This window comes from Amaranthus tricolor, chromosome 7, assembly GCF_026212465.1.
Source record: "Amaranthus tricolor cultivar Red isolate AtriRed21 chromosome 7, ASM2621246v1, whole genome shotgun sequence".
Classification (NCBI taxonomy): domain Eukaryota; kingdom Viridiplantae; phylum Streptophyta; class Magnoliopsida; order Caryophyllales; family Amaranthaceae; genus Amaranthus; species Amaranthus tricolor.
In genome coordinates, this window is record NC_080053.1 from 5,285,754 (window position 1) to 5,298,162 (window position 12,409).

General features: G+C 33.0%; 1 protein-coding gene across 1 annotated transcript; it reads right to left on the reverse strand.

Moving 5' to 3' along the window:
• Positions 1-547: 547 nt before the first annotated feature.
• LOC130818913 (tRNA-aminoacylation cofactor arc1) lies at positions 548-9,209 on the reverse strand. Its single transcript, XM_057685177.1, has 12 exons — positions 8,961-9,209; positions 8,691-8,789; positions 7,668-7,862; positions 6,863-6,928; positions 6,640-6,705; positions 4,837-4,995; positions 3,182-3,324; positions 2,984-3,074; positions 2,738-2,806; positions 2,100-2,191; positions 1,779-1,842; positions 548-1,466 (listed from the first exon to the last, which is right to left on the reverse strand). The coding sequence occupies exons 1-12, from the start codon at positions 9,021-9,023 to the stop codon at positions 1,362-1,364; spliced, it is 1,212 nt and encodes a 403-aa protein (XP_057541160.1). The 5' UTR covers positions 9,024-9,209; the 3' UTR covers positions 548-1,361.
• Positions 9,210-12,409: the final 3,200 nt, after the last annotated feature.

Genomic DNA, 12,409 nt, shown 5'->3' on the forward strand with positions numbered 1-12,409 from the left:
TAAGCCTTGACTAAAATTTTGACCATTTCTTTATACTCGCTGTTAGTAAGAGCGATTACATACCAAGCCTAGCTTTGGAACCAAAAACGCTTATTTTAGAAATAAAGTTTGAACGAAGCTTGTTTTTTGAATAAAGTTATTAAATCATCTTATTTTTTTCAAATTTTCTTGAGAGACGTATCTTAAGTTCAGCCCATTAAAGATTAATGTCTACTTACCGTATTATTAATGCCTACTTACATTATTCTTAGTGCTTACTTATTGTATCATTAACACCTACTTTCAATATCTTAAATGTTTACTTACATCATTCTAAATACCTACTTACAATATTTTAAAAAGTATATAATAGGCCAAACCAATTAGATATGATCTCTCAAAGAGACCTGTCTCTCACATGAATTTATGCACTAGCATTGATAAAATTAGGAGTCGATTTTATATCTTTCAAAGCAAATTCAGAGGGGTCAAACTCTCCAAAGATATAATGGTCAACAGTCAATTGACACAAAAGCTGTTAACAAGTTTACGAGAATATATGGCATCATTTGAAGTTTTAACGAGGGCGTGTGGGTTAAAATACTCTTATAATGACAATGATTCAGAATGTACTAACTACTACGTACAGTACAATAATGCTGATTGGTACTAATTGCATTAAAATAGAACAAGATTATCTCTTGGCTTAACGTCACATGTAATGTTTCACCGATTGGTAAGTATTGCTACTTACCGATGTTTGTTCGGAAGAGTGGGGGATAGAGTGTCGTCCTTTAGTAGGAGATTAACAAGGCCATGGTCCAGTACTTCCAATATGGTTGCTACCATGATGGTTAAGGCTCACTGGGCTGCAGAGTAATACAATAGAACCTATGTAGAAGATGAATTATGTGGACCGTGTAGCTCATGTGGCAACGCGGACAGTAGACACACATTCGGTTCATAACATCACACAACGACTTGGAGCTGGAGGTGCTGCGTCCTCCGTGAACGGGTTGCACCTCATGATGTGAACAGAAGTGAGAAGAGGCAAAATCATAACCCGGTAAAGGCACAGAGCATGAGACAAGTGTTTTGGTATCAACGGCATCCTTAGTCGCCAGTTCAGGAATTGAATGATAGCCATGCTTTACAAAGACAAATTCTTAAACTTTGAATAGTTGAACAGGCAGACATGATAGCATGTTGCAGTCAATAGGCCATGTTGAATGATATCATGGCAACTACAATAGTATTTTCAAAAGGAGGGCATCAAAATTTTGTCGTTCTTGTAACATTTGTTATATAAAATCTGGCTCGACATCTTAGATGATTGTGCAAGGTTACACAACTGAAACTCATACTTTTACCAGGATTGTTGATCATTTGATGCTTCCTTTCTTGATTGAAGATGTACATGGACCAGCAGACGTCATAAACGGTATTCCTTTGTATGTTGCTATCCCATTCTCATCAGTAAATAAATGCTGCATACATATTCCATTCAAATAAAATCAACAAATTAATTAGCACAATCATATATGGCTTCTTATGTTGCGAAAAACTCGGAAACAAGCCATCACAGCAATTCTTATCATAAACAAATATCTGTGACCTCTCTGGAAAGCAATATTTAACCATCTAATATTCATGCTGTATATCAGTTACTAAGAACGTCCCTTTTTCGTAAATAACAATTAACAAGTATTTGACAGTTGAAATGGAGAAACACAGCAACGTTGCAAAATTTTTACAAAATCAGGAAAAGGAATCCAACATAAAATTAAAAAAAGTAATACCGGTGTAATCTTGTCCAGTTGTTTCTTCTTCGGGTTGAGAACATCTTCGGGTTTTCCATCATGCCTGGAAAACCCCATAAATTCATATTTAATACACAGATTAAAGATCAAGATTCAAGATGACTATTACTATAAGGAGATACAATGTGCGCCTTGAAGTTTTCACTTAGGATGTACTATATGCAATGCAACAAAAAAATGGTGCTATATTTTTTGTATTTTCGATCCTCACTTGGCACATGCAATACCAAAAAATACGCTGGTATTCCACGAAGAAAGGGAAACGAGACATTAAAACTTGATAATATTCGAATTCTTTACCCTTCAAAGGAAACACGCTCCCCAATTGTAGCACCTTCTGGAGGAAGCAAAGGCTCTACAACACTATGATCTTCATTTGAAGCACAAAGAACCTACAAAGAAATAACCATAATCACAGATCCAACACGAAAGAAAAATAAGGGGAAAAGGAACTCCCTTTCCCATGTCATAAATTATGCAGCCTATTGCAAAAAACAAAACTAAATCTTTAAAAATTGACAAGAAAAAAAAGGTGGACTAAAAACCCACACATCTTAGTTAGAAATTGAAATTTTGACCAATTTTAGTGTTAGTAGTCTCATTGCCTCAATCTCAGACACCAACCATATTTGTTTCAAGTTTCAACCCAGCATCAATCATTACATTGCAGTGGTATTTAACCAAAATTTGGAATCAGTTAATGGATCAACCAATACAGAATATTACAATTTGTTTCATGTCTAATGTTTAGCAAATAAATTGTTGTTTTTGGCATATCTTTTTTCCCTCATCTTTTTCAACCAAAAAGATGAAGTTAAACCTAAACATAAATTTGGCCTTCCATACAAGGAAGTATGTTATCAGCCATGTCATTTACAGTCCTTAAAAGCACAGAAAATGACTTAAATAAAATGTTCACGATCGATCCAAATTCTTACCAGTCCTTCAGATACCACGTCTCGTAGTTTTCCAGGTTTTACATTAGTGATAAATGCCACACGTCGATTCTGCACATGCGAAGGATCATCAGTGTTGAAAAAACAGTTGCAAGACAAACTAGATAAGAAACTCCCTTCGTTGCAAAGATATGCTCCAGCTTTTATTCATATGAGCCTATTATTTTAATCAAACATGAACTTATATAAGGGATTGAGAGTGTAAAAAGTTTCATGGATATGACTTACCAATAAATCATCAGGACTGCAGTACTTGGCCAAACCACTGACTACCTGCCGTACTTTGGACTCTCCAACATCTATCTCTTCAACCAGTAAACTAAACTTGCAAAAGAAAATTTCAGCAGATAATCTCAGAATAGAATCACAGAAACACGTTTTGATCTCTAGAGCTTTAGTAAAACTTCACAGCTTCATTAAACATACCTGTCAGCTGAAGGATGCTTCCATGCTTTGCGAATGAGGCCGACTTGTATATTTAGCACACTAACTGGGACTTCGTCTTTAGTGGAGGCTTCCGTTTGTGGTTTCTTCGACTCCGCATTTGCTTTCTCTCCCTTAGCCTTCTTCTAAAAGACCAAAAAGAGCACATCCATGACAACATGTTAGTTAACTACAGCAACAAAATTTAAATCTCGTAAAGAATATTGTTGATCTATGCGACTAAACTAAGTAATTAACACTCCTTTGTATGTTGAGTAGAAGAGTTTATGTTGTTTGACACATAGTGTTATTGATGGATTGATGTAACATTGGTGTGCTTAGTCAATGGTTTGCTGAATAAACAATGCTTGAGCAAGCATTGAAGAGGCTCAAGCAAGCAGCACCAAGCACGAGTTACTGCATGACGGAGTCCATACTGACAACTTTGTTCATTGCAGGGTTTCTATACTAGTTTGTTATATTAGGGTGGATTAAACTCCATGTACTTAGCTATTAGTTTGTTATACTCCTCACTATATATACTTGTACACTGTTAACAATATGCCAACCAAAATCATGATGCCAATTCCTTTTCCAAACTACTTATTAGTAATTACACCACAACCCACCACTAAACAATTCCAACCTAAATCAAACTCCAATATTCATGTAGATTAAATGTTATTATTTGAAATATTTGTAATTCCATCTCTTCAAATTTTTGAAAATGACAAGAAATGTGAAAGAAAAGGAGAAGGTGAATGGTAAAAATGAAGAAGACCAAAGTTATCTTAATTCTAGAATGCTAAATGAGTTTCATTTTTAGAAAAAGAAGGAAGGAGTCTGGTTAAATTAACGAAGTTGCACAATGAACAAAGTGAGTTTCCTCTTGAAAGTTGAGAAGTTCAGCAGAAAACATGTAAAAGTAATGCCTATTTTGCCTGCTGTCGTTGTCCCCCAACTTATATAACCTAGAAGTATATCTTTTGGCTTGTTTCTTCGTCACAAGTTGATATTTATTGCTTATGTTAATGAGGAGCACTACTAACCCGATAACACCCATGTGAATGTATCTAATTAAATCATCACAGAATAATTATTTATATATAATGAGAGAATAACAAAATTTAATGTTCAAATTATAAGACACTTTTAGGTTTATGCTAGTGTATAATGTTGCATTTATTTGTGTTACATTAGGTTGAATTTCTTTTCCTACGTTTTGGAAACTTTAAATTCATGTCTTTCGTCTTTTATTTCGTTTCTTGTATTGGATCGAATTTTATTTCATGTAACAATGCCACAAATATTCCCTAGTAATTAACATTTCAAAAAAACTAATTTAACACTTGTCATAAGCTTTTCATAACCATTGGACCAAAATTGTAACATCTTTTCTAATTAAACGTCAGCACTAATTTCTTGTCTTGGGAAGAAGTATTTCAAATATTTTTTGTCTTGGGCTATTATAGAATATTCAAGTACCAAAAGCACTCTCTAAACTCCATGATAGTTCTCATATTGTTTAACTAACTGGCTAGGGGAAACTCACAATGAGAGAACCCAAAAACTATATTTAAATTACAGAATAACAAATTAATAACCATAAATTATGCATGAAAAGAATTAAAAGTTTAATTATAGAAGAAAAATATAACCTGAGTAGAATCTTTTTGTAAGCTCTTATCTGCTTCAGGATCATTGACTGGTTTTGACCCTTTAGTCGTATCCTTCATTCCATTTGCATCAGCTTTTGTGGTTTTGGCCGCATCTCTTGCATTTGCGTTGGCTTCCACTGAAGCCACACTTTTAAATGCCTTCAAAATAATTAACATATATCAAAATCATTTCCTTCTATGTTACAAAAATTTGTCAAGTGTAGGACATGATTAGGGATCATAGATTGGATCTAGCAAGCAACATGTTTAGAGACTCCCAATGTCTTGACTCTTATCGGGTAAGAGGATCCAATACTCCAACACACTAAACAGAAAGAGTAATCGAAAGACACATGTTTCCTTCTCTAAAGATTCTTAACTTTAGTTACACACTATGTATAATTAATTAATTATGAAATAATAAATAAATCAAGCAAAGATGGAACACAGGTTATTAAGTAAAGGATAGCCCTCTACTTAATAGTTTACAATATGGCTAACACATCCTTAGATATCTCGCAATACTCACATGACTTCATGATTAATGAAATCAGAACTTCTAACCTTCTAGGTCAACTGGGTAACAACTAAAGAAACCCTAACACGCAATCTTCACATCTACACATGAACCAATCAAACTTGATTGACAAATGATGAGTGGTCCAATTAGGGGGGAAATTTTGTCTTGAAGACACAAAGATCAAGTAACTTTTGTCATTTTAACACCAGGATGTATTACACACAATAAAAAAAACCTCAACTCTATCAAAGGTGAAGATTAGCTACTACAAGAATGAGACTCGTAAGTCCTAGCACTACATGCATTCTCAAAAGAATCCAGCACCCTACCCACAATTCCAAAGCCGAAATCACATAAAATGGAGTTGGCTTCATAAACTAAGATTTAATCTCCTAAGGTGGTCCACAAAAACTTTTTTTTTCTTCATGTCATTTTTCACTACCGTGGCTAAGTTCATCTCAGGCGCTCCTCTTCTATTTCAACCATCATTCCAGTTCCACATCTAACTTTCCCCTTGAAAAAAAAAAACATATCTCCACCCCCAACTCAGCAAGTATAGCTCACATGACTTGTGTACCTTTAACTCCTTACAATTGAAATAAAGAAGTTACTCCCACCAACAATCTCACAAGCCAAATGGATTTTGTACTCCACATAATACATCAAAAGCCAAAAGCATTATTAAGCTAGAAGAAGTCCTACAATGCTATCTTGAAAAGTAAAGTAATAAGCAATGCATTGAAGTGATGTCAACTACTGCTATAAAGGCTCTTTTCCATCAAAACTTCAAATACTATTCCCCATGAAATGGAACGAATGCAACCAAGTTCAACACACAATAAACATAAAAATAAAATTAAATTAAATTAAAAAAAATAAAATATCAAGATTAAGGAGGTGGTAGAACATCAATCAAAACACAATTGTTCTGTAATTGCCTCAATCATCTTTCAAGACACCTATATGCAATTATTTACAATCATCAATATCCTATTTGTTTAAGGAACCCACTCAGCATGATTTTAAATTAAGACTTCGTTTTATTCGAAAACATAATTGTAGTAATCCATCAAATTAAATTGAAAACTATCTATTAGCAGTGAAAGACTTCATTCGTAACCAATTGAAAGAATGTATGCATATCCCTGCCCTACTTAACAACAAAGCCGAATTTCAAGATTTTTGTTAATCTAACAAAATGGATTAGTTAGTACTCGTAGCCACATCTTGTATGAAATCAACCAGTAAAAGAAAGTAGATTCAGGCATAGAGACTACACTTACATGAGGTTCAAATTTGACCTTCTCTAGAGAAATCCTCTCAAGTATGTCTGTCAAATCCTCCTTACTCTGTAAACATGGACAAATAAGAATTAATAAGTATTATTTCACCATAAATGAGCATTGTGGACAACAATATGCCAAAATGGCTGAGGTAAAAACCACAATAAATGCCCCTATAGGCAGAAGCAACTAGTATACAGGAGGGGTTATAACGTATTAATACCTGCACATAATCCATCCATCTTAAGACGTTTGGAATCTTCTGCCTATCGGATTTTGACATAGCAACCTGCCAAAAAGTAATAAAGCACAAAGAGGTACGAGATAAAGCTAACACCAGTAATATCATTTGATCTAAAAACCACTATTATTAGTCAGTTCAATGCACTAGTTACAATTTACAAAAGGAGAGAGGAGAAAAATCATACTACAATAAAATGCCAACATAAATAGAGGTCATACAGAAGGAAAAGTTTGCAAAAGTAAGAAATCCCCTTCCTTAACAAAAGGTGTAACTAGTTAATGACCAATAAAGATATTAAGTCAATTTCATTCCCTTTCAAAATTAAAAAATCCTTCATCACTCAAGGGCAAGTGAAAAAAACAAAATCAATAAGGTGGCTCAAATAGAGGATTTCAAAGCAAGAACAGAGCCAAAAGCGAAAATAGGAAAGTAATAAGAGTATCAAACCAAGAGAAGTATAGTTTCATTGATGGGACTGCACATGTACACGGAGTCATTCATACTCGATACTTCTCTTAGTAATGCAAGTTTAGTAAAAAGACATCCCCTTTACAAAGTATGACAACCTACTATAACCATCTAAGAAAAGAGGCTTATCTTGGGGCATGATACACCCTAAAAGCATCAAGCATAAAAATTGTAAAACAATTATGACTCCATCAAGTTCCCAACTTCTAGCCTTTCAGCATAAGTGATTTTCGTTTGCTCATTCAAACAACATAGTTTAGAATGCAATGAGTTGCAATTCAGACGGTCAATTAAATACATACTACGCAAAACATACCACACAAGGATGGATTGCGGCATAAACAATCAAATCAACTTCAGAGACTTTTAAACCACTTCCCAACAGAACAGACTTCATAACCAACTCATCATTCAATCCGTTTATTGCTCCATGACAAACCGCAGAATCCACCGGAAAACCATTTGCAAATTCTAACCATTTCATCACCTCTAGATGACGCTGTTGGTTTTCCTGTAATTATGCAGAGTGCAGAGTCATTCCAATAATGAAATCAAGACAATGAACATTTTAATAGCTCCAGTCCATAGAAAAAGGAAAAAGCACGCAATAGAATTACAAATCACCAACCATACTATGCTAGAACAAATAAGAGCTAGTTAATTTCCTTCTGTTCAAAGACCATGAAAAGTTCGACAGCGTTGATGACCAAACCAAATTAGTGTTTTCACTAAAACGCATTTATAGTTTGATTGAACAAGGGAATAAACTGAGCATTGGCTCACCAGTCATCAGAGTATTACATTTTGTTTCAATATTATAGAAACAAAACAATTACCACTCACTTGGTTCCATTCACGAAAAGATTCACATTATTAGTCAATTAAAAACACTTCTATACGTATTAGTATTTTTCAATTATACTTATGCAAAACCTTATATGACAGTTATTAAGGCACGGAGAGAGTATTATTTGCTACTTCATTAGCAGCTCAATTGAGAGAGGAACTACCCCTCCCAAAAATACACACACACTAATTGTATGAATGCAAGTTCATAAATACCAAATTAATTTCCTTTCTATGAGCTTAAAAAGAACCATTGAGAAAGGACACCAACTTAACTCAATTCAACCAGTTCAACGTATATAGCATACATCAAATCTAGATAAAACCAATTCGTTTTTCCCATGAAGTGGGAATGGTTTTCTCCATAATGAACATAAATTTCACAATTTTCAATTTCTCATTCAAAATTCATACTGATAGAATATAATCAACCAATACTAACACTAGAATGTTTCAAAATTACTTGAAATCTAACAAATTTATTAAATAATACCTCATCATTGCTTAAAAGTTTAGACCCACTTTCTGATGACTTCAAGATATTTGTGCACAAGCTTTTCAGGTCCAATTTCTTATCATCAGCAAAACTTTTCTGCATTCCAAAAAATAAGCCTGATATACTTAGCATTCAAAGAAACAAGTTTTTAATAAAAATCATCCAAATGGGAAAAAATTAAGAAACCTAGATCAAATTATCCACATTTATTCAGAAACAAATAGAAAATCGATAGTTTGTTGCCATGATTAAAATGGATAAACCTACAGGATCCAAAGACTGGCGTTTACAAAGAATTGAAACTATCACTTGCTTTCTTTGTTGAGCCATCTTTCTGAAATCTCTTGTCGAATTGTACCTTCCAAAAACAACGATTACTCGAGTATGAGGCAAGGAGTATTGATTTTCTTAGGGTTTATCGACTGTATACCAATATGTATCAACAATTTTGCGAATTTGGAACTATGCTGATCTATGTGAGTGTATGTATGTTGGGCTAAAATCAGTAATCAGTAAGAGAGAAACATAGGGCTAAGCTTGATTGGCCCATGCATGGCCAAAAAGAAACACTAATTCTCGAATAAAACGGAGTTATGGTGAGACCATTTCTATTGAGTTGGCCTAATATACATTTTTTCTCTTAAAATGATAACTTATGACGTTAAAGTGATTACTTATAATTTTAATATAATCACTTTTTATAGTAAAGTGATTACTCATAATCTTAAAACGATTACTTATAATCTTAAAGTAATCAATTGAAGAAATAGGCTATTATATGGACCCGTCTCATGGTGAGACGGTTTCATACAAGACGAGTTGAAAAGGAAAATATAGAGTTTGTTTCATGGTAGGCTTTAAGAGTATTGTAAATAGGCATTTAGAATATTGTAAATACATAAGTACTTACTCGGTGGCATTAAGTATATTATAAGTAGGCAATAAAAAATATTGTAAGTATGCATTAAAGATATGGTAAGTAGGCTAGTAGGCTAAGTTTCTCGGTAGGCATTAAGAATATTGTAAGTAGACGCTTTAAGTACTTTTTCGGTGGGAATTAAGCATATTGTAAGTAGGTATTAAGATAATGTAAGTAGGCATTAAGGATACACTAAGAGGGCATTAAGGTTTAACGGGCCTGAAAGACGTCTCTCAAAAAGAAAGTCTTTCAAGAGACCGACTGCTTTTTAATAAAAATTTTAAAACTAAGTTTTTCAATAAACTATTTCCAAAAACACAAATTCTTGTGAGAAATGATCTCTTCGAGAGACATTTCTAATTGGGTTGGCCCATAAAGAAAAATGTAGAGTAAATTATTCGGTGGTCATTAAGAATATTGTAAGTAAGCATTTAAAATATTGTAAGTACTGCATGCTTACTCGATGGGCATTAAGTATTGTAAGTAGGCATTAAGGATACGGTAAGTAGACATTAAGGATGATGTAAATACACATTAAGGATGATATAATTGAGTAGTCATTAAGGATACTGTAAGTAGACATTTAAAAAGTAGGCATTAAGGATACAATAAATAGGCATTAAGGATAAAATAAGTAGGCATTAAGGATGATGTAAGTAGGCATTAAGGATGATGTACATAGGCATTAAGCTTTAATGAATTAAACCTGCGAGACGTCTTTCAATCAAACAGTCTTTCAAAGAAACAGACTCTCAAGAGACTAGTTGTTCCAAAAATAAAAGTGATCTTGTTGGAGCATGTGGTTAGGATTTGTTTGTCATTTAGTTGTTACCAATGGCAAACAAGATACTCAAAAGGTCAACAAAAGTTAACAAGTGCTTGTTTGTTACTAGCAGCGAACAAAGCAGAGTTGTCTTTGTCTAATCAATTCTGCCTTTTTAGTTCATTCTTCATCGTTCATTTTTCATTGATCATTGATCCTTGTTCATTCTTCATCGTTCATTCATCATTGACCATACAGTGAACAAGTTCAGATTTAGAATACAACAGTTATTTTGTTCTCTTTCTTTCCCCTAATTCCTGAAACAATGAATCAAAAACTAACGAAAACTACTCACTCTAAAATGTCATTAAAAAAACTTATTGATTTTATTTCTCTCCTCCTTTTATTTAGCTCTAAAGTGTTATCAGGCATAATACTTAGATTGATTTGAGGTAAAATTACTAAATTATTTAAAAGTCTTTTTTCATTTTATATGTAGGCCACAAATTTGCAAAGGTAATCTTCACTTGCCCATTCCCCATTTGATATAAGGTACTTAACTATTAGTTTTAGTACTTTATTGTTTGTGTTTTTTTCTTTTTTTTTTATGAAATTATATAGTAGTTAATGGTTAAAGTACTTATTTAGTTTTTCTTCACTGAATTTGAACTTGATGGTGATGTTTAATGTGCTTGTACCTGTTATATTTTGTTCATACCATGAACTTATAATGATTTGGATGTTATTTCTATCTTGTAGAAAAGGACATCTTAACGTGTGACTATGTTATGTTTATGGAATAAATGATTCCGTCCAAGTAATAAAGATGTTGGTTATGTTGGTGATAAATGCAAATTGTTTGTATGCAATTCGAACGTGACCTTGGATGAATTAATTAAAACTTCATATATGTTCAACAATTGAGATTGACTCAATAACTATTAGTGTGAATTTGAGTTTTAAATATGGGATGAATATACAATTCTTAGCCTATCCTATTGATGATGTGGAGGCATTAGAGGCTATGTGAGGTTAAGTTTACGCATATTCCTTCTTTATAGTTGTATGTAGAAGAGGTAAGCTTTAGGGAATCACATAATATACATGTAGTTTCATTTATTCCTTCTCCAACGTATATACTATTTCTAACCTAAGAAAGTCAAAATCTCTAAGTTAGCTCCACCGTTGTCTTATACTTCTCTTGAACCACCTCAAAATGAACCTGCAAATCACATGAGTTAACCTAGGAGCAACATATGATGGAATTAATTGGAACTTGACAATGAGGATGCCTTAGGCAATGACATTATTTTAGGTGATATTTCTTTAATTGTTGCTCCTAGTTAACATATACTTCAACGTTAACATAGTTTGATTTTAAGTCTCAGTTCTATACTCCTTATTTCTACGAATGTAATACAGTCTAATAGCTACTAACAGAGACTCCTTGTTATCAAAAATATGTCCCTTCCTTCTTTAATAAATTAGGTCGTGCCACATACACATATAACTCTTGGAGTTTATATGGATGTGACATGACCTTAACAATATTCTGGTATACATTCTCAATTAGAATCTTTCTAATGCACTTTTATTATATTGTTCTCATCATTCTTCATTGGAACATCATATTTCAAGGTATTATTGTTCTTCAATCCTCTAATTATGTTTATTGTTGTTGGTTTTGTTTATTTGTTAAATTCAATTGCTTCCATGCATTCATTTAATGAGTAGTTTTCTTTTAAGAGGTTGGTATAAATCGTAATATGCAATTTGTAATAGCCCTATTTTTAACTCTTTTAATCTTAGCTTAAATAGCCTTAAGTATGGATTAGTACTAGTAACTTATCTAGTTATTTATCCTTATGTGCCAAACATAATGAGAGTTTAATTTTTAAAACTCTTAAGTTTGAATAAACTAAGTCTTGTTTTGTTAGATGTCATTATTATATATAAAGTAAAGATTTCAATGTACTTAATTTTATCAAAGTTAATTTGATTTACTATAATAACATAAATTTCCTTCTAAACTTG